The sequence below is a fragment of the Erithacus rubecula genome (assembly GCF_903797595.1).
Source record: "Erithacus rubecula genome assembly, chromosome: 10".
NCBI lineage: Eukaryota > Metazoa > Chordata > Aves > Passeriformes > Muscicapidae > Erithacus > Erithacus rubecula.
In genome coordinates, this window is record NC_136662.1 from 5,787,835 (window position 1) to 5,811,363 (window position 23,529).

The 23,529-nt window shown below is 40.1% G+C and overlaps 1 protein-coding gene across 1 annotated transcript; it reads right to left on the bottom strand.

The window, feature by feature from the left end:
* Positions 1-343: 343 nt before the first annotated feature.
* On the bottom strand, positions 344-23,105 carry ASPM (assembly factor for spindle microtubules; the record flags this gene model as incomplete). The annotated part of the gene is made up of 25 exons (XM_079314041.1): positions 344-556; positions 633-805; positions 1,040-1,216; positions 1,623-1,777; positions 2,221-2,413; positions 2,831-3,070; positions 4,240-4,391; positions 5,299-9,889; positions 10,822-11,016; positions 11,548-11,676; positions 11,779-11,924; positions 12,008-12,218; positions 13,053-13,268; positions 14,585-14,670; positions 14,749-14,894; positions 14,996-15,171; positions 15,414-15,544; positions 15,623-15,764; positions 16,315-16,382; positions 16,523-16,768; positions 17,291-17,437; positions 18,167-18,268; positions 19,432-20,785; positions 21,157-21,300; positions 22,818-23,105. 25 exons carry the CDS (start codon positions 23,103-23,105, stop codon positions 451-453), a joined length of 9,714 nt encoding a protein of 3,237 aa, XP_079170167.1. The 3' UTR covers positions 344-450.
* Positions 23,106-23,529: the final 424 nt, after the last annotated feature.

Below are 23,529 nucleotides of genomic sequence, written 5' to 3' on the forward strand. Positions count from 1 at the left end.
ATACATGTTCCTTCAAGTCACTACTGAAGAAGACTCAAGCTCCCCAAAACCAGCCAGTTTTGAAATCCACAGCCCAAGCCTCCCTTTATACACCTCTCTAGATCAGACATTACTGTCTCCCACAAACAACTGCTTTTAATAGAATTCTACAATATCTAATCAGAGTGAAAAATGTGTTTGCAATATTCATAGTTGTGTGACAACAATATATTAGTGCACCAGTGAAATTTCCAGTAAAATCCAGTTTTATTGTACAATTTAGTTTGATAGTAGTACAAACCAGGGTTTAAAAACTGTATGTAATACAAAAAGTTACCAAAATGTTAATGACAATCTGGAAAAAAACATTTCCAACAGTAGTTTAACAGTTATTTGGTTTTTTTAAAATCATTTATCTATTTTACTACATACATACTGTACAAATATATCTTCTTATACATCATTTACATTTCAGAAGCAGGCAATACCAAGCGTGTCCATCACCATCTCAATTGCTTGCAGAGGATCCACGACTTCTTGCACTTTACCTTTCCTCAAGACCCAATCTGGTTTAATCCTGTGAAAAGATTAGTGGCTTGCATTAAAATATTTCAATGACACCAGAAATAGAAGACTAATTTTTAAGCACTTACCTTGAAACTGTTTTTATTCTTAGAGGAGTTACTGGAATAGAGCAGTTCCCACCTAAGGCAGTGTTTGTTTTCTGCTTCACAAGTGTTCTCTCTGCATCCATCCTGTACTTCCGAGCTGTGAGTCTATAGAGGCTCTGGATGCAAGGAACAGTTCTTGGCATGCCTCTGATTTCCTGAGGAAAGGTGAAAACAACACACAGTCAATACTGCAGCTTCAACAGCAGCTTAAATCAAGAAAATATGAGTGTTCACCATCTTGAAAATACGTTTTTTTTAACCAGAGTTTAGTTGAAATTAATATTACAGCCATATCAGCTGTGGGAGAGAAAGAAATTACAAACACCACCAAAAGATGCAAGAAAAGGATATTAAATTAAACCATTAAGCCCAAAACATTTAGGTCTTACCAAAGCTCTTTTTGAGTCCTTTGAAAGGATGGCCAGCAAACAACAGGTCTTTGTGAAAATGCTTCCTCCTTTCTCTGAAACTTTGTCCCCAGCTTTGCTTCTGTACATTTTCAGTAGGTCTAGTAAAATGTCTATAGAATTTTCAGCTTCATAAACTGCTCGAGTAGTTCTTTCATGCTGTTAAATAACAAAGAGACAAGAGAGCTTCTATAGACAGATCTTTAAAATATCCTTAGTTCACAGATTACTATTTAGAGGTTAGAGAAAAAAAACAAAGCTCATATTCTCCCCTAGAATAAATTTGTAGCTAAGCTGGTATCCAAGCAATACCAATTGCTTCTGTATTTACACAATTGTAACAGATTATGAAAACGTGCCTTTTGTGTTTCCTCCATTGTTATGAAACCACAGAATCTCATTTTATATTTAAAATAAAGAAATAACAGTGAAAAATCAGAACCTATTTTTATTCAGAACTACTACTTTTGTTGCTCCAGATTTATACAGAAATTTTGTAGATAAACAAGTACTATAATAAAGTAGCTTATTGTTTATAACCTGCAAAAGAAAATATCCAAGTTACCTTTGAAACATTGAGTAGAACCTGAACTGAGTATGTGATCACATCCATGCAGGGAACACTTCGGTTGCAGCTTTGAATCAGAATGAAAATACTGAAGATTGCTCTGCTTTGGGCCATATTTTCACAACACACTGGGGACAGCCTGGTAGCCACCTCTAAAACAATTAAAGAAAAACAAATAGAGAAAACTCTGAAGTTTGCAAAATTACTGTAAATCAGGATTTTTCTCTGTTTTTAAGTAAAACTGCAAAGTAAAAACCGCAAGTATTGATTTAAGTAAGTGTTTCTAAAGCAATAGTTCTAATATTCCAGACTAAAAAATTAGGTGTAGCACTACAAGGACTGACAGGAAATTAGAGTAATCATGCAGGATTTCCTTTCTCTACATAACCATTTGAATATTGTTCTTAAATCAACAATCTAATTTTAGTCTGGAAACCCCCCCACCCTCGAATGCTCACATTTTATAGTCATGCAGAAAGCCCAAATATCATTATGAACTCTCCTCAGCTGAAAAAAAAAAAAAAAAAAAAACCAAAAACAACCCAGTTTTTATCATTCTGAAAAAACATCAGTTACAATAAAAGAAAATACTGACCAAGATCCTTTAGTGCTGCAAGAATGTAGGAAATATGTTTGTATTTTAGAAGGCGGTCAATTGCAATTGCAGTTCTGTTGCCCAGTTTGTTTTCTTCCGTGCACTTTTCATTGGCCTTTTGTAAACTGCATCTTAAAGCTCTGGTTTTTGCTGTGTCAGTCTTCTTTCTCCAAGAATATCCCCTCCACAAAGCCTATGGAAAAGGAATTCCACAAAGAGAAAAAGTTGCAAAGGAGAGACAAGACAACTTCCATCACCATTCCAAATCAGTTTTACCCAAGTCTGACAAAGTATTGAATGACCTTAGGTATTCAATTTTGTCATTGACACTCAGTGTTTATCTTTCAAATACTGGACTTTCAAGACAAAAGGCAAAAAAATCCCATGCATATCATACTCCCACCTCTGATCTCAATCATTATCTGCTTAGTATTCCTTCATTGATCTGTTTGCCTCCAGCTTTCACGGCTGAACCGCAGCTGACTTGACTGATAAAGTGAACACCAAAGCAAAGACCTTTCCTCTCCCCAGAAACCCATGAGGGAAAAAAACACCCAGACAACAAAAATAACCAACCTCAAACCTGCTCTTTTGTCACAGGAGGTGTTACCTGCAGTTTGGTGGCTGCCGCCGTGGCGCGCGCGCTCCTCTGGATGGCGGCGGCGGCCGCGCCCCGGCGCCCCAGCCAGCGCCGCACCGCGCGCTGCAGCTCCACCACCCGCCGCCAGTCTCGGACAAACCTCCTCCTCTGCATTCTTCCTCTGAACCATCTCTGTTTGAAATGAAAGCACCTCTCTCTCTTTATTTGGAACTCTTCCCCTACGCTCCCGTTTCCCACCCGAAATGAGCGCTGGCGCAAATGGAGTGTTTTGACACGAGCGTAATAAATGTCACCAGTCACAAATAAGCTCCGTGACTCTTACTGGCCTTGTGGAGCTGAAATGCAGCACTGCACAATGGAATCTTAACCAGGAGCCTCTAGGGAAGCATTCTGAGGAGAGCAGGGTAGAGGAAGGGATAGACAGAATGGCTTCAGTTAGAAGTGACCTACAATAATCATCCAGACCAACTGTCTGACCACTTCAGGGCTGACCAAAAGATAAAATATGTAACTCTCCCAATTTATACTTGTGTCCAGCATTCCTACACCCTGAGTTCTCTTTCCCTTGGTTGGCTTTTAAGGAGAACCATGACTCCACTTTTCTCATTTCCCAGCTCTGTTTTTTCCCAGACAGAGTACTGTGTTGCAAATCGGAGCAAAAAAACCCTTTTCCATCCATTCTCTCTTGCCTTAAAGGTAAAATCTAATTTATGGGGAGAAATAACAGATTTGTATATACGGAGAAGTAGAAGGTCAAATTTTGCCATGACATCCTTGACCAGAGAACAGCTATTTCAGAGCTCCTCCTTCAGCCTCTACATTTATCCAGTGCTGGCCTCCCATACTGGAACTAAGTTAATGGTCACTTTGGAGACCTGAAAATGATTTGTACAATTTGGTAGTGCTGCAATACAGACTTGACTTTGATCTTGTTTTTAGATAAGTAAAACCTGGTTTTATTAAAATGCTGCAATCTATGCAGGCTCTGGTACCACTGGCAGATCAGAATCACAGTAACCCAAGGGATTTGTTCATTTAGGGAGATGCTCTACATTTCACAAACCTTACAGGTTGTTGTGGCTGGTCTTTTCTACCTCCAGTAGGATATAAAGAAATAGGCTAAGACACCACTCAGATTTCTTTAGCAAGATTGAGAGTTAATGGAATGAACAAAATTAAAAAGAAAAATATCACATCAACAGGAACAACTTTTAGGATTTCCATATCTAAAATACTAAAATTATTTAATTTCTTATAACTAGAAGATATTTTCAAAAGCAAGTGAAACATATTCAGGGAAATACCACAAATGCCACTCTTTAATGTTAGTCTGCAAAAATAACTATATCGTGAAGAAACAAATACAAGAGATTAAAAAACTCAAACAAACACCCAATAAAAACCACTTTTATGATTACCTGAATTGTAATGGCAGCTTTTGTCATTTGATGGAATCTGTGTTGATCAATATTTCGCATCTGATGGGCTCTGTAATGCTGCTGTATTAACACAGCAGAAAACTTGCACAGAAGATATTCCTGTCTCTGAATAAATCCACAGAAAAGACAAACTTGGAATATTTCACCACTGGCATCGTATCAACTGGGAATATTTGCATATTTCTATGGACAACTGCACTCACTGGCTTGTTATAAAAACAATTATATAAATAAACATATTTCCAATGTCAAAACTAATAATTTTTTTCCTAGCTTTTAAGGAAACTAACCATCCTTATATTGTTTGGGATGTAAAAGATAAACATTCAGAAAATAACTAAGCAGCTACCAATCCCCCCAAAAATGAAGGATGAGTCCATCTATCAGTTAAGCAGAGCATGTGGTCTCCAACAAGAGGGTAAAACCAACCCAAGAAATTCTCAGAGAATTCTAGAATGGTTTTGGTTGGAAGAGGACTTTAAAGATGGCCTAGTTCCAATCCACCTAACATGGGCACTTAACATTAGATCAGGCTTCTCAGGGTCAGAAATTATTATGAGAGACAGTTTATTTCCCTTTTTTCCTGGATTTGGGGGAATGTCCCTCCTTACACTCCTTTTCAAAATGTTAGTTAGCCACTCTGATTAGTCTAGGGCCAATTACTAAACCTAGGAGGACTAAGATGATTGATTTACTCACACCTTCCCAAACACTAGTCCTTAAGAATGTAACAATCGTGTTTTTTGCCATTTATGTCACTTTATACCCACTACCAGTGCCCTCTCATAAACACCAAGACAGCTTTCTTTCATACTCCCATCAAAGAAAACATTCAGCCACTAATATTTAGAGGTGAAATTCAGTTTTCTCAGAGAACCTTATTTCTGTGTATTGTGGCAGTAAGCTTCATACACCTGCTCCACAGTACACTCTAGAAACTGATTCTACTTTAGCTTTAAACTGTGGTTTGCAAGAACAGTAAATCTTTAGAACATCTACAAATGAAAACCAAAGCACCCAAATCCCAGTATCATTCACTCAAAAGTACCTGAATTTTGATTGTGCTGTCTTTCATTTTGTGAAACCTCTTCCTTTGGATGTATCCTCTGACTGTGGCCTGCATGAGGATAATGCTGCTCCGGGTTTCCAAGTAAGCCAGTCTCTGGTGCTTCACAGCCAGGTGGGACCGGTAGTGCCTCTGCAGGACAACTGCTGCTCTTTTATAGCTCATATACTGGGATTTACATTTATACATTAAGTAATAGGATTGCAATGTAACAGCTGCTGCTCTCAGCTGGAGGTATTTTCTCCGCTCCACAGCCATCCGAAGGAAAGACTGAATCTTTCTTGCAGCTCGTAGCTGCCTTGCTGTTCTTGCTTTCATAGCTCGGAATGCAGACTGAATAACTACAGCTGCCTGTGTTTGAGCCAGGTATTCTGCCCCCTGTGAGGGAGCCCTGAGACAGGGGCTGTGTCTCAGCTCAGCTCCCTGCCGTGGGATGGCGCGCCGGATCGGCACGGCCGCTGCCTGCTGTGCCAGAGAGCGCCTCCGCTCCACGCCCATCCCCAGGAACCACTCAGTGTGCCCTGCAGCAGCGCTGGCTTCATACAGCTGCCTGGCTTTCCTAGCACGAAAAGCAGCTTGGAGGCAAATGGCAGCCTTTCTTATCTCTGCATAATTTCTCATGGCAGCTTCTCTTGCCATTTTGGCTCGGAACCTCTGCTGTGTGACTGTGACAGCCCAGCACAGCTGTTTGTAATACCTACGTTGCAGGTGCATGCGATAGCTGGACTGTATTACAACTGCTGAAAGGTGCAGGACTTTCAGTTCCTGCCGTGCCTTCATGCCTCTGTATGCTGCTTGAATAACAAGAATGGAATTCCTCATTGTCAGATACTTCTTGCGTTGGTTCTTTCCTTTCAAATAGGCTCGATAGTGGTTCTGTATAACCACAGCTGCAATTCTCACATTCTGATAGGCCCTTCTATCCCTGAGCATTCTGTAGGCTGCCTGTATTGTAGTGGCAGCAGAGTGCATGTGCTCGAGACTCCTCCTCACCCTGACACCTCTGTACACAGCCTGGATGTGAACAGCTGCTCTGCGGAGAGAGCGATATTCCAAAGCACGCTGCCTTGCCAGAGCCAAAGCTCGGTACCTTCTCTGAAGGACAAGAGCAGCTGCTTTAAGAGAGAGAAATTGCTGATGCTCTCTGAAGGCTTTGAAGTTTTTCTGAATCACAGTTGCAGCACGGTGCATTTCTCGCTCTAGTTTTCTCGCTCGCATGTCTCGAAAAGCCCTCTGGATACAAGTTGCTGCTTTCTTTAATGAAGTGTAATGCTCAACAGCAATTTTCCTGAGCCTGTGGGCTCTGTACCTCCTCTGTATTAGCTGGGCTGCCCACTTAACTCTTCTGTAATGACAGTACTGCCTATACATTCGGTAGTTTCTCTGTATTATAAGTGCAGCCTCATGTTGTCTCTTCAGGAAGCATCTTGTTTTCATTCCTCTGTAGGCAGCTTGAAGAACTAAAACAGAATTGTACAGTTTTAGGTACTTTTCTTTCTCACGCTTCCCTTCTCTGTAAGCTCGATAACGTTGCTGTATGACTACTGAAGCAAGCCTGAGAGCTCGATAAGAAGTGTAAATTTTATGCATTCTAAACATTGCTTGAATAACTGTAGCAGCTTGATGCATTTGCTGCATTTTTTTCCTTACCACAAATCCTCTATAAGCAGACTGTATGATAACAGTGGCATTAAGGAGAGAGATATATTTTTGACGCTGAATATTTGCTAGTTTTGTAGCTCTATATTTTCTCTGAATTACAACAGCAGCTGACTTCATGGAAAGAAAACGTTTTCTTTCAAGGAAAGTTCTAAACCTTCTTTGAATAATCACAGCTGATTGATTCATGGTTCTGATGAGTCTTCTTGTTCTCATACCACGGAATGCAGCCTGGATGTGTAGTACTGCATTTTTCATACTCACATACTTGTGAACTTCTGCATCTCTCTTCTTACAAGCATGGAACCACTGTTGAATCTGCCTTGTTGCACGCAACAACTTTCTGAAATCCCTCTGTTGCTTGTGCATCCGATAATAGGACTGGATTATTGCTGCTGACTGGTGCATAGTTTTTAAGTCTTGTCGGACTTTCATGCCTCTGCAAGCAGCCTGGAGGATAATAACAGACTTCTTTAGCTCCAAGTACTTTTTGCGTTGCACCTTACCCAAACAAAATGCTCTGTAATGCCTTTGAATTCTTATTGCTGCCATTTTCATTGACTGATATTTTTTGCTCATGAAATACATCTTAAATGTGGCTTGGATGCAAACAGCTGCTTGGTGCATACACTGAACCTGTCGCCTCACTCTTACACCTCTGTAAATTGCCTGCACTTGTACTGTGACTCTTTTTAAAGACAAATACCTCTGCCTCTCACATTTAGCATGAATTACTGCACGGTAACGCCTTTGAATGGCTATAGCTGCAGATCTAAGTCTTTCATATTCCTTCTTGGCAAGGTAAGATTTGAAGGCAGCTTGTATAGTTGTAGCAGCTTTGTTTAGTTTGTTCAGTCGTCTCCTCACAGTCATCCCACGGTAAGCAGACTGCAATACTAACACAGCTGCCTTGGTTTTCAGATAAACTGCACGTTGGGTTTTCTTCATACAGTAGGCTCTGTAGTAATTCTGAATCACCAAAGTGGCTTGTCTTAGTTTCTTGTATTTTAGTTGATTTATGTGCATTCTGTAATAGGATTGAATAATTGTTGCAAGATGATGTTCCCTCTGAATTGCTCTTCTCACAGCTTTCCCCCTCCATAGTGCCTGAAGTTGCACTACAGCATTTTGCAGCTGAACGTATTCTTGCCGTTGTCTCTGGCCTAGAACCTTGGCTCTGTAATGCCTTTGGATGGTTAGTACAGCATGCTTCACAAGCCTGAATTTCTTCACAGCCATGAATCTTCTGAAAGTAGACTGTATCCTAGTAGCAGCAGCATGCTGTCTTTGAATCTGCTTTCGCACCTTCCAGCCACGAAAAGCTGCTTGTAAAGAAAGCACTGCTGCTCTTGTCATTAAGAAGTTCAGTCTTTGCCTCTTACCACCCTTACAATTTCTGTACCACCTCTGAATCACAATGGAGGCCTGAACCATTGCCTTGTATTTCACTCGTGCAGCATGAGCTCTAAAAGCAGTCTGAATTTTAACAGCAGCTCTGCATTCCAGTTTCAGCCTTTTGCGTGTTCTATAACCCCTGTAGGCTGCCTGTAAGCACACAGCTGCTTTTCTAACTTGCAAGAACTGCTGCCTGTGATGCCGGCTCTCTTTGCAGGCACGATAACGCTGTTGAATGACAATGGCAGCACTGTAGATCCTTAAGTACTGTTGCTGGTCCCTTTTCATTCTGTAGCAGGCCTGAATTAATATTGCAGCCTCCCTCCACCTCTGCATTTGCTTCCTGACCAAATAGCCTCGAATTAGAGCCTGAATTCTTATGCAACCTCTCTTCAACTTCCTATAATCTTCCTTCACTTGAAGAGCATGTCTCTGAGAGCGATACCTTCTCTGGACATAAAGCACTGCTGCCCTCAGAGCACAGTAACGCTTACGGACTCGCCTCATCTTCGCAAGGGCTTGAATCTTCACTGCAGCATCTCTCAAGCTTTTAAATCTCTTCCGGGCGACATAAGCCCTGAAACTGGACTGAATTGTGATCACAGCTCTCAGGATCCGAGCCTGCCTCCTGGCTTGCATCCCCCTGTATGCAGCCTGGAGAACAAGGGCAGCCAGGCGCAGCCTCTGGAAAGCAGCAGCTGCTTTTTTAGCGGCCACATGTGCCCTGTACCAGGTTTGAATTATGGAAGCAGCGCTTTTAATCTCTTTGTATCTTTTTACTTGTTGGTATTTTCTCACGTGTGACTGCAGTGTAATAACAGATTTTTTCAACTGCAGGAATCTTTGCTTCTCTCGTTTCATTCTCCACAGTGATTGAATAACACACGCTGCTTTTGCTTGTCTGTACTGCTCCCGTGCCTTCATGCCTCTAAAAGCAGCTTGGAGAATTATCACTGCTGCACGCTTTTGCAAATAAGACTTTCTCTCAGCTTTGCCCAGTTTATAAGCTCTGTAATACTGCTGAATTATCATTATTTTTGCCCTGTGCTCCTGGTAAACACGTCTGGCCAGCTGACACCTGTACCAAGCCTGAATCTTGATAACACTTTGCTTAACATGCAGATAGTGCTTCAGGTCTCTGTGCATCCTGTACCAACGCTGTATGACAAGGGCAGCCCTCCTCCTCTTAGCCAGTTTTGAAGATTGCCATTTTCGGAAATAACTCTGAATCACCAAAGCTGCTTTAATTTTCTGTTGAATTTTGTATCTTCTCCATCTTCTGAATGCAGACTGAATAGTAAGTGCTGAAGACTTTAGCATTTCGTATCTTTGCCGATCTATTCTTGCCAACTTAGTCCCACGCAGACGTGTCTGAATTGTAACAGTAGCCCAAACAATTCGTTTATATGCTGCAACAGACCTTACCATCCTTATTCTGGCTTGTACAAAAATAACACAGTGTCTTAGTTTTAAGTATCTTTTCCTTGCAGAGTATCTCCTCCAATAAGCCTGCAGGTAAAAAAAGAAAAAAATACAGTATTTTCTTCATAATATGTTAAGCATGAATGAGGACTGTCATCTTCAGACTTCACAAGATTTCTTATTCCTATACTTATGAGAGTACCACAGAGTATTATTCTGAGTTGGAAGGGACCCACAAAGATCAAATCCTACACTTGACTGAATGGCCCATATCAAGATCAAACCCATGACTTTGGTGTTTCTGGCAGCATACTCTAACCAAACTCATCTCTGTGTCTTAATCCGTCCAGAAATCTACTTTAAAAAAAGAGAAGGAAAAAAAAAAACCAAAACAAAAGCTAAATGGTTTTTAAGCATTTTAAATGCTTGGAAAAGCCTCAATTTGCCCTGGCAAGAGCAGATTTCTTTTTACACTATCTGATAAATGAGTAATTCTTTAATATCCATTTTAAAAAGTCTTAGGAGTGCAGTATTTATCTCTGGGTAACAGTGGTGAAAGTATCTTGAGAAAGTGAATTAACTGCCCCAACTATCATTGCCATGTCTGCCACTCAACGCCCACTGCAGATGACACAACACTAGGAGAGTAATTTTAATTTTTTTTTAAAGTTTCTTTAAGCAATGTTCAGCAGCTGAAAAGAAGAAAACCAACACAATCTCATCACTCCTTACATTAACTGTTTAAGGTCCTGTATTTTAATGCTTATTGAAGTCCAAAATATTCACCAAGAAGGAATAATGGTTAATTTAATAGCACATTACCATATTTTTCTAGAGAGAAAAAACTTAATAAACCTCTCAAAAGCAAAGGGGGAAAAATAACAAAATAAATATTACATTTCATGACAGCATTAATTGCTGCAAGCAGCACAGATGGTCCTGAGTGAGGTTGTTTCTTAGAAAGAAAGGTTCTTTCAGGGTGTTTCCTTGCTGTGCAGTCTCACTTCAGATCGCATTACCTGAATGACTGTGGCAGATTTATTTTTGACTCCCTCCAGCTTTGCCTTTTTCAGATTGAAGAGAGTCATCCTGGCCAAGTACCCTCTCCAGTGCTTCTGGATTAAAATGGCTGCATTCTCTTTCCTCAGGATGCGTCGGCGAGCCAAGAAGTTCATTGCAGATTTTTGAATTATCCGAGCAGCTCTGTCTCTTTCCTTCAAAGAGTTGAATTTCCACTGAACATTAGCTATGGAATTTTCACTCAAAGTTTTGATTTGAGTAACTATCTACAGCAATGTCATAAAATTATAATACATATGCACACATTGTAAGATTAATTACTAAAAATAATGCCTGCAATTTTTTAGTGGTTTTGGTTTTGATTCTTTCTTTGCAGAAGTTTAATTACTCCTCTTATCTTATAGACATTAATAGGAATTAACTACCCTTCAGTTTTAAGGTAACAGTGCGACTATTTGATATTTGAAATATTGGGAGAAGAGTTTAAGGGGTGACACACCAAAAAAACCAGTAGCCTCTAAACACCTGCAATTACTTCAGAAATCTAAAAGAGAAGTGAAGTTTAGTAGATTACACCACCAAGAAGGCCACATATTTTGCTGACAGAAATGGCACTCATTAGTGTAAATGCCAATATTTGTCCAACAAACTTGTATTTTCCATTAAATTTATATTCTCTTTTTTTTCTTAATGTAGAAGCTTTGAATATTGCACAAGCAGAGTACCTGAAAGAGTTTCAGCTCGTTTTTCAGCCTGTAGTTCCTCCAAGCAGCCTGAATTAATCGTGCAGCTCGAGTTTCTTGGCGAAGATCGAGAAGCCGCGAACACAGAAATGACAGGTAGGTGATGACAACCTACAGAAACACAGAACACAGCAGGGTAAGGGCTGCACAAAAGAGCAAGACACATTCACAGGAGGGCAGAGCATGCTTATATCAACTCTAAAGGCATTTTACCTTCTCATCAGGAATTGTATTTGACATGTCTGCATGATGAATCATTGCTGGTATCCCACCTAGGTCAGAAACTGCAGCATTGATCAGCTGGAAGTTTTGCTTTTCATTGTCCAAGAGTTCCTTGTAGAGGACTGAGGGAGTTGGAGCTTTGCAAAGACAAAACATTAGTCAAATCAAATTGTGCAAAGAAACAGAAGTAAAATGAACTTCTGTACATCAAATAACTCACTTTGATCAGACATTTCTTCCACAACATTCAGAGAAGTGTCAGACTCAGATGAGGTGGAAGAGTTTAGTCCCACTGTAACAGTTCTTGAACATTCCACAGTTTGAGTTGTTCGTTGGCACACAGCTTCCAAAGGCATGTAACAGGGGTGATAGTGATGAATCAAATGACACAAGACTCTGCCATCTGAGAAACAAACTGTGAAGTTTTCCACCTGTTAAATAACATAAAATACGAGTTTCTTGAAATTTTGTTACTAGTCAATTGGTATAAACTTGACATAGAATTTCTTCTCTTGTACCTTTATATGACCAAGAGCAAAAAAGGAGCTAGTGCTTCCTTTGAACATTTACTGTACAGTGACATACAGCTATGAGAGCCCAGAAACAAAAGAGGTGTGAGTCATTATCCAGTGAATCTCCAAGGAAAACCTTTATGAAACCAATCTTTCTACAGCAAGATCTCAAATAAACTTCTATAGGTACCTTTACACTAGGCTTCAATGCAGAAATAAGTTCTGAATTTGCATCAGTCCTAAGAACTGTTTCACCCTTCAGAAAGTCTAGCAGCTGCTACTGTATTCTGACCAGTCAGGTCTCTGACCAGGGCTTCCCTTCTTGGAATGAGCAAACACATCCCCTCTAAACAAACATCTCTGAGGAGATGAGCTGACCTTAGCCCAAACATTAGTTTAATTCTCAGTTTTTATAAACACTGAAAATTCTACGCACAATAACTTTTTTAATGGAGGCCCAGAAAAAGTCCACAAACAATTTCCATTCCAGCAAAAAATGTTAAATTTTTAAGGAGCATTTTTTTGCACAAGACTAAACTTGAAACAGAATTTTTTTGCTCAGATTTGTTTAAAAAGAGACGTGCAGCTAAACTCACAGAACGATTGTTATTTCAAATCAAACAAAGTCGAGAAGAGTATTTACAAATAATTACCATTCACTTCTACTAGATATTTGATGGTTTGAAGAACTCTGTTCTGTAAAGAATAACAACAGCAGAGTGTACTTATGGAAGTGTACACAGAACTGTTTACCTTCATATTGTAAAATCTACAAACAGCATTAACCCATGCCATCAGCAGCTTCACATTTTCACTGTAAGTCTGAGATGAGAAGTTACTACTGTCTTCCTGTACTTTAAAATCATTTTTAAAAGTCTTGACAGCACCCAACAGTGCTTTTCTCTTGTATGTGTTCTTCAGAAACTCAATTTCTTCTTTTAAATGTTCCACATTCAGAAAAACATCCACCTGTTGGGAAGAAAAACAAAACAATGGACACATTAACAGTCTGACATGTCCTGCCTGCTTTAGGCATGGCATTTCAAAGAGAACCCACACTCACTTCTCAGCAGTACCTGCCACACAGAGTAGATAATCTGGACTTGCCAGCATAATGGTAGATAAAAAAACCCTAAATCTACCCTTCCCACTGTTCTGTGTAAAACACTTACTGCATTAGCTAATAGTTGAGAGAAACAGGGAAATTCCCTGTGTAATTTCAATGTGCTTTCAGGGGAAGAAACAATTTCTGAGTCCTGCCTGCAGTTCCACTGAGCCCATGTACCAATCCCCCTCTTTAATGGATTCCAAAAGGACTTGAGCTGGTTGGAGAACAAGCAGCATATCCACAGGGCTTGGATAAAGCCACTACTTACTCAAGCTATTTCTCTAATCAAAACCAATGCAACTATGACACATGCATCAGACTAATTAACTGAAGGAATTTAACTACTTAATAGTGTAACAGCATTTAAAAAAGAAAATAATCACATTTGCCTTTTATTATGTTGTTCTATTTTACTGATAGTTCTGTGGCTGAAGTTTTTAATTCCTTCTTTACATATACTTAATTGCACTTACATTCCTGAACTACTTAGTAGTGAAATTCCACCTCAACATTTATCTTATTTTGCCTTTCATACGTTATGTTCCTTCCAACTGGATTGGTCAGTTGGATACTTATTTTTAAAATACCTCTGGCTCAAGTTAGGGAGTATTTTAAAATACCCTCTAACTCTTAAAACAGTCTTAAGAAACCTATTTTTACTTCTTCTACTAACTTTTGAAATGTCATTGCAGTAAGGCCTAAGAAAGCTTCATTCTTATCTCAAGAATGTTTCTTCAACTCTTTCAGGTAAAAGGAAGAAAAAGTAGAAGAGCTATAGCTTCAGAGATTCCTCTATATTGTCTATCAGTGTAACCCCAAAATATCCTTTTAAGTTGCTAAGTCTACCTGTAGTTTGACATCAACATTATTTTACTTTTAAGTATTAATTCTGCTACTATACAGCATAAACTCAGAAGTTCATTGTTTTTTTCAAAAGCTTGAACAAAATGTGTAAGAAAAAGCACAATTAAAACATCCAAGCTGTATTGCTAGGGACTAATCAGCAGTTTAGTAAAGTTTATGTGGAGCTTTGAATGTACAAAGCAAATTATTTCTGTCTAAAATTTGGTTAGTAGAGGCTTTCACATACATCAAATAATCCTGAAAGAGTGGTGTTTTCATTATTACTCATTTGTAACTAACAAAAAAACAAACAGAATCAGCAATTGAATAGTACCTGGAAGGCAAAGACGATTTTCCACAGCAGTGCTAAGGTTCGCTCCCTGTGTCTATCCACAATATCCCTGGAGTCAATTGAAGCACCTATCAAATAAAACAAAGGATTAAAGTATGCACTAGCTATCTGGTGCATTTAGAATAACCCTGATTTCTAGGCCTCACCAGTTTCATCTTTCAAGTGCACTCCTCGCTCTTTAAGGACATTGAGAACAATATCAACATTATGCATCTTCTGTAGCCGGCTTATGGCAGGAACTCTCAGTTGTTTTGAAAGGCTCCAGTTTTTGGTTAGAAGCTCCACTGTCCTCCTAACAAAGATAATGGAATGGTTTAATGCCTCTGATGAGCTCACATTAAGTATGATATTAAAAAAAAAAAAGTATTTTAATAGAATTCTGTATGAACGTACACAAGACGAGTGCCACATTGTAAATCCACAGCCAGGTTTGTTACAGCAAAATCAAATTCATCCAGTGGAGTTTGAATATGGCTGACAGGTAGTCCCAAGAAGCCCAGATGGCGGGAAAGGTCACCTTCACCACTCAGGAAATCCCGGGAAAATGCAAGCAAGAGGTCTTTGCTAGCCTAAAGTTTAAAAAAAAAAAAAAAAAAAATCTTAAAAATATATTATTTATCAATCAGAATACAATTTTCACCCCTTGACGCTCCCAAATTACATTTCATATTTCCTTGTCTAATTCTCAAAATTACATATTTTGTTTAAAATTATTTTAGCAAGTCAAATAGATTAAAAACAATTAAAAAGTCAATACTGAGTCTGAGTCTTAGAACAATACTGGAGGGAGACATTTCATCACAGCTCTCACCTTGAACTCTGCATCTTTACAAAAGAGGCAGGGGTCATGGTCAATTATTCTGGACCGTTTGGCACAATCCAAAAAGCAAACCAACAGCAGCAATTTTTTCAGTGTGAACTTTGACAAAGCTTCCTCATGACCTAAAATGATAGAACTCAATAAGTGATAGTTTAAAAATTAAGTGCTACAAAAATAATTATTTTGGAAGTAGTCGTTACCTTCCCGGTAAAGGTGGGGCACGACGGGATGTCTGTACTCAGCTGCAATGTCAGGGTTCCACAGCAAGCGATTAAGGATAAATATTGCTAAACCCATAACATCACTATTACTCTCCAAAGCTATCAGTTCTCCATAAATAGTCTAATATGAAAGGAGAAAAAAGCAGAAGTAAGGTTTAAAAGTTACTTTAAATACTATGCAATTTTTTTTTTAACAATATACATTTTTTAACTTCTGAACTAATAAATGGCAGTTGGTGTCTAAATATCAAACACAAGTGAGTCCCTGGAAGGTAAAGCCAAAGGAAATTTCAGATCTATTCTCATATCAAAACATGTCTGATGATCATCTATGTCTGAGAAATCAATCAGAAACTTCTTTAAGACAACCACATTCTTCTTCAGTTCAGTAAAGTGAAACTGAAGGGAAACGCTTTTGTGTAATTGGTCATAGAATTATTTTCCGCTATCCTTGATTAAATATTTTCCTTCTTAATAAGGTAATCACTTTTTTAAAGCAAGTATGTTGTGACAATTTTAAATATATATGCATCATGCTACAACTGAATTCTACCTACATGAATTAGTATGACAGAAAATATAAAGAAACCCAAAACAACCTCTACTAAAAAAAAAGTTAAATATCCATTAAACTTATACTATGGATTATAGACTACACACAATGCACTTACCTCCAGACCTATACGCAGCCATAAAGGGTTGTAAGATAAAAGCCAATTAAGGACTTTCTGCCTTTCTCCTGCAAGAGAGCATCTTTTAATATTAAATCCAGCAAACATTACATATTAATGCAACAATTTCAGACCGAACAAACTCAGAGCGTGAATAACCTTTTTCCTATTTACAAGAGCAGAGAATGCCAGGTTTCAGCCCCCTTACCTATGTCTTTCCAGAGGTGCCTGTCCCTGCGGACCAGCAGGCGCCTGGTTTCGATCTCCCCCTCGAGTTTCTGGATGGCAGTGACCATGGCTGCCGAGGTGAACAGCTGGCACGCCGCGCCCCGCAGCCGGTTCAGCTTGCGGCGCGCCGTGTACGCCTTCAGGGACGCCTCCTCCTTGGTGGGTGCCTTAGCAAGGCTCCTTTTGTGATGGGTCTCCTCCCCCAGGATAAGAGCAGCTGCATTCACTGTTAAAACACGCACAAAAACATGCATTTATATCTCAAATCAGCTTTGCACACCTCCTTTACTTTTCTCCTCTTTAAAGTTTGTCAGCTGTTGTACTACACGTATGTTGACAAGTACAAGAATACTAGTCAACTATTACATATAAGAACACTTACTCAGTTTTAAGATACAAATGAAGCTAAAGATAGAGCAAAAAGTAGGCTATACTTTTAGTAAAGTGGCAGCTATAATATTTTCCAGCAGGTGGAGATTCCTCACTCACCACCCACTGAGAAGTGCCACAGGCACTCATTCCAGTGTGTTCTTATTGCAGAACACCCTCTCCATGCAGGGGTCTGCTCTGTTTGCCATGAGCACATCATGAGCACACAGTGAGCCATCCATACTTACCAGAAGGGGGAAAATATGACAGCATGATTCTGAAAAGGTTTAGTGTTAAATGAGGTCTACTACTTGTTAGTGTTACTAATATATTGCATAAAGCTTAAGAAAATGAGAAGACAAAATTACTGTACTCTTACCTTGTGAGGTATTTGTTTTCACATTGAAGTCATCTGGGGTAAGTACAAAATTTAACCACCAGGTGAAACCTCGTTGCTGCTTCTCCTTCCAACGTTCATCATAAAACATGTTTTTGGCAGCAAAAGGCATTGGGTGCCGAGGGATGACTTAAAAAAATAACAAAACAACAAAAAATTTAAGTCTTTGCAGTTTTTGAAATGTCTGATAACCAATATACATTTCACTGTGGAAAGGATTAATGTTTGACATTCCATTTAGCACTACAGCCAAAAAAGAAGATTGTTAAAATCTTCAGTGATTTGCAGATCAAGGACTATTAAATAAATTTCAGCCACATAATATGGCTTGAGTTGTTGCAGTGCAAGAACTAAGACAAGTTACCTAGAACCCAGGCCATTTGCAATGGTGCAAACCCAAATTGGAATGGATTACATCCGGGAAGAACCATTTTATAGATGCATTTTTCTGATCAGATCAACTTAGTATTCTTAACTCTGCAGAATTTTTATCTTGTAGGGAAAAAAACTTTCTCTTCTGAGGTATTCTGTTGTTGCCTTAAAATGTTTTCAGATGTGGAAGAGGCATTTAACTAATAGCCATCAGTAAGCTGGGAGCAGAACTGTAATGTAGCTTTTACACTTAGAGGCCAATCTGGAAAAAAGTAACATTTTCTTTTTGATGGCTATTGCAACCAATTTTCTTAAAAGTAGTCACAACAGATTGTTTTAGTAGGTATGTTCTAGTAGGTATTTGATTCATTTCAGGTACTATCCTCTATTTTCTCTCAGCTCTAACCAGCTAGGTCTTACCTGACACCAGCAGTACAATTGTGACATTCTGTTCAGTGTTTTAACAAAAACCAGGAGTCTGCGTACCTGTTTTAAGTGGTTTCACAAATGTCAGGTGTGACTGGGCCAATCCAGGGACAGGTTTACTAATTCTCTTGGTAGCTTTAGATGCCTTCTGAAGAGAAGAACCTACAAGCATTAACACACAAATATCAACAGACAATATGTCACTGAAAGTTAATGTATTAAAGTTCGTATCACTCCTCAAGTACAGAACTAGAGTAACTCCCTGTGAACCATTCAAAAGATACTGATGATTTTAAAAGGGAAGGAAGGAAGATGTGTGAATGCAGAAAGGATTAATAAAAATAACACACCTTTTCCTGCTTCATACTAATACTTTCAGCGCATTGTTTTTATGCAGACCATCTTTAAAAGCCTGACACTGAAGTGCATTACTGAAAACTCCAAATGAAATCCAGACCACAGAACAAATCATTCAACTGAAGAAATGAGCATGTGCTATTTTGATCTGAAAGCCATGATGAATTTTTAATTTTGCAAATTAAATGCATCTTTAAGTTCCAGATCCTCATTTATTTCACATTCCAGAGCATATATGGTGTTGGAAGAGTTAGAAAACCCAAAATAAACTGAATGGAAGCCGTCAGCATTTTCTGGTCTTCAAGCAACAAAGCATCAGGAAACAGTAAGGCAGAGACAACTACACAAGACTCACAAGTTAATCAGACAGTGAAAAGCAGGCAGAATGTAAAAGACTTAGGAACTTCTCCACTGGAAGGGTGGTTAGGAATTATCACAGGCTGCCCAGGAAAGTGGTGGAATTACCATTTCTAAAAGTGTTGAAAAGGTGGATGGATGGGGCACCTTGGGATTATGGGTTAATGGTGAACATGGTGGTGCAAAGTTAATGGTTGGACTCAATGTTCCAAGGGGTCTTTTCCAACCTTCATGATTCTACTTTTGAAAATATGTGACAACAGTAACAGAGGCAAACATTCACAATGGTAAATGTACATGTGACAAATACTGTTCAGTAAGTTTCCAGAAAATTTGATGAATGTAACAAGGTCTCTGCTCAAGAGCATTTAGATACATCACCTATTATTGTCATTAACAAATTAGGAATAAAAGCAAGTTTGAAGCCTATTACATAACCAAAACTCTTAGTTTTCAGTTTTTTAAAGCACAGATACCTAACAAATTGCAAAAGCCCAGATTTCAGAGATATGAAATACTGCTGACTGTTGCTAGACAGTTCAGTTTTCTGTACACACTTCCTAATCAATGGCACCTCTTAGAAAATGGTAAATGAAGGAAACAGTGCTCACCAGCTTTCTTTCTGTGCCCTGTTCTCTCTCCACTCATGGGTACAAAGGCCTGTGGTCGTCTGGTTGTACGTGTTTGATTGCTCATGCTAGATGTGAGAGCTCTTTTCCTTTCCACTTCTTCCACATGCACTGGAGCTGTAATTCTACTATTTTCTACATATGTTTCACTTTTCCTCTTACGACATAAAGAAGTTGATCCGGTAGGAAGTGAATTTACCTTGTCATTCTGACACTTATTTTCAGATGACATGGGAGCTGTGACTGGCAGCTGTTTAGATGTTTCTGACTCCACATACACAGGCACCATATTAGCACATCCTATTATTGCTTTATTAAGGCATTTTTTAGATTTTGGCTGGCGGGTTTCTGTTCTTGTCTCTTCAGTAGCAGCAGGTTTACTTTTTATGACAGTGGCAGAAAGAATTGGACGCTTTTTTCTTTGCTCTCTCTGAGGATTGCCAGTCTGAAGCTCCTTTGCAGAAGTAAAACTGCAATGAACTTCCTTGGATTTATCACTATCAAATGCCTGTGATTTTACATTGTGCAGCTCCAAGGCTTCATTTAAGCCATGTTCTACGTGAACCTGTGTTTCTGTCTTTACATCTCCATCTTTTTTCCATTTTGAGGGTAGAAATCTCTTAACAACATAAGTCTCTGTGGTGGATGATATCAATGCTGCCTCAGGTTTAGGAGTCTTTGATGGTTTATCTGACAAACTGTCCTTCACAAATTGATCAGGGGACAGTATTGGAAAAGGCTGTTCTATTACATCTATATCCACTGGATAATTGTCATTTACAAAAGCATCTGGACTTAAAATTCTCCTTGTACTTAAAACAGGTGCACAGGCTGAGTGTTCCGGAGTGGAAACTGGTGAGAGGGTGAAATTAAGAACTCCTCCATCATTTGAAATTGGCAATTGTGCTAATCCAGCAGAACTGGAGGCACTTTCAGGTTGCAATTGATTGTGTTCAGTAACACATTTATTGACGTTACAGATGTCTATCTTGGGCAACAACTCTTTATTTCCAGAGGCAGCAATATCCCCAAATGTAGTAGACCTTCTCAGGGCAAGTGGTGTGTGAACAGTATTGCCATTTTCCTCTGGCACTGGTGCAATAGGAGATGGAGGCAGCTGATTTTCTGAGCCAGCAAGAGGGTCATTTCCTTGGGGTACACTATTCTGCACTGTGTCCTGATTCTCACATGGCTGAAGGGGATTTCTAAGTCTATCCACCTTCTGAGAAACTGTGAATGTTTTATTAACATTTTTGATTTCTAGAGTACTCTTCTTAACTTTTATTGTAGATGTTCCTGAAGAGTTCTTCTTTTTTATTGTATCCCAAAGACTCTTCTGAAAAAGAAGCATCCATAAAAGTCAGTGTGCTGACTTGCTAAATTCTTCTACATTTAAAAGTAAACATTACTAGCATACCCAAAGTTCAAAAAGTCTATAAAAAGAACTCCTGATCACAGATTCACAATACCTTATTTGCAGGCTTGAAAACCATGTTATGTCATGTTTCAGTTTTATTTTTTAAGCTGTAGTTTATCAGTACCTACTTTCTAAGCCAGCTAAAAAAAGTTGAGGACAATGGGCATTTCCACATTTCCATCATTTATCACTTTATAGTCCTCCTTCACTGAATTTTCTAGTAATAAAAACAATATTTGCATCAGAGAAGCCAAAGGAACAGAATTAGGATATGATAAACACACATTCACCTTTTTCTTTGGGAGCTGCTCAGCAGCACCAAGGAGCACAGCTTGATGTTTTACAACATCATTAACAACAAAAGTCACCAATTCTCTGATTTTTCCATCTTCTAATGGTGTCCACGTGACAGAAACAAATATTCTTTGTCCTGCCTATTGGAGAAAAAGAAATGCTTGATATCTAGCATTTAGGTACACTCAGATAACATTGAAGATCAAGTAATCAACCAAACAACAAACAGCATATAGAAGTAATATATATTATGACAACATGAAATTATGTTTTATCATTGTTAACATTATTAAATATTCAAATGTCATTTTCCCTCTTTGACATGTACATTTAAGCAACTCCTATCAAAAATGCTGTCATACTAAAAGGTTCTATACCTCTGAATCAAACCACTATGGAAAACAAGAAGATATATATATATATATATATATATACATATGTATGAGAATAAATAGAATATAAAACATAATAAAAGAAGATTTTAGTAAAGGTGAGTAGAAGAAATTACATTTTTTTTTGCACATATTAACCAAATAATTCCTCTAGGATAATTTTGAGAGTGGTATGGTGGGACAGATAATCAGAGACTGATTAACTTAGGACCATAGCTGACCCTAAACATAAGTGCCAATTTTTTTTTTAGTCAAATTTGACATACAAGTCCTTTGAAAAAAAAGTAAGACAGTGCAAATTATGAAGGAAGTAATAAACCTTTCTATTTATTAATTCCTAGAGGAACATATTAAGGAAAAAAGAAGCACTTTTCAGTGAGACTTTACCCTGGTTTTATAAGCCCAGAGTTGCAAGAGATGCCCAGTGTTACTTCCTCTCTCACAAACACTCCGGACAGTCTAGATAACTGCAGACGTGTTTGTCTAATTGTTCTTTTAAAAACTTGCATTGACTGGACTAGGCACAATGTACATTTCCTTAGCTATCGTAAATGTTTAATCCTCTTTTATGCATGTCTTGCTCTGTGTTGAGTCAACATGCAGAACAGTGAACTGGCATCCTCCCACCGCAGCCTTTTTCCTAAACACATCCCCTGAAGCGTTTTGACAGGTCTCTGTCTTTAAAACATCATTCCCAAAGAAGAGGTAATTCCATTCCATTCCATTTTTTTATGCTCAGTGCAGACACCTCTCTGTCGAGCCAGGCTGAGGCTCCTTCGCAGCGCTGACAGCCCCAGCCCGAGGGGCCCGGCCCCGGTTCCCGCATCCCGGGGAATAAACACTGCCTGTCCCGGGCAGACCCGCATCCCGGGGAATAAACACTGCCTGTCCCGGGCAGACCCGCATCCCGGGGAATAAACACTGCCTGTCCCGGGCAAACCCGCATCCCGGGGAATAAACACTGCCTGTCCCGGGCAAACCCGCATCCCGGGGAATAAACACTGCCTGTCCCGGGCAAACCCGCATCCCGGGGAATAAACACTGCCTGTCCCGGGCAGACCGCCATCCCGGGGAATAAACACTGCCTGTCCCGGGCAGACCCCCATCCCGGGGAATAAACACTGCCTGCCCCCGGCAGACCCACACCATGGTCGCCTCACATCCCAGAGGATGCCGCTGCCCACGGACGGTGTCGCTCCTCCCTCGCCCCTCGCCTCCCGGCCAGCAGAGCTCCCGCCCGCCCCACGGCGTGCTCCCTCCCGTACCTCCACAAAGAAGCGGCGCTGCTCGATGCTGAAGCCCCTGGCAGCGGCAGGAAAGCGCTCGATGACCACGTCGGCATCATCGTCGTTGGGGTTGTCAATGCACAGCAGACGCGTGCGGGAAGCGCCCACACGCAGGCGGCCGAAGCTGAGGAAGGGCGGCCGGGAGAAGTAGCTCAGGACCAGCACGGGGTGCTCATCCTCATCCTCCTCGCCGCCCCGCAGGGCCCAGCGCCGCCGGCCGGGGTTCTTGGCGGGGCTGCGGTCCCGCTCCCCCCGCGCCTCGGCCATGTCCGCACAGGCAGCGCTGCGCCAACCGCCGCTCGCGCGTTCAAACCCAGAGCTCCGCCAATCCCCGCGCGGGCCGCGCCCTCTGGCCCCGCCCTCTCAACCATCGGCCAATCCCAGCGCGGCTCGCGCCCGTTCCAACCCGCCCCTCGGCCGCCCGCCAATCAGCGCGCGGCGCGTCATTTAAACAGCCCGAGCCGGCGGGGCCGCGAGCGGGGCGCGTGGGGTTGGAACCGAGAAACAAAACACGGGCGGGAGCGGCTGCGACACAAACCGCCGCCGGCTCTGCTGTAAATCAATTTCATTTACAAAATATTGCCAAGGCAAAAGTAGAATGAGAAGCACGATCCGATTAAAACATCGGTCTCATCTGTTTCTATTTATGATCTTTGAAATAAACACAGAATACTGTGTTTTCATGATGTTT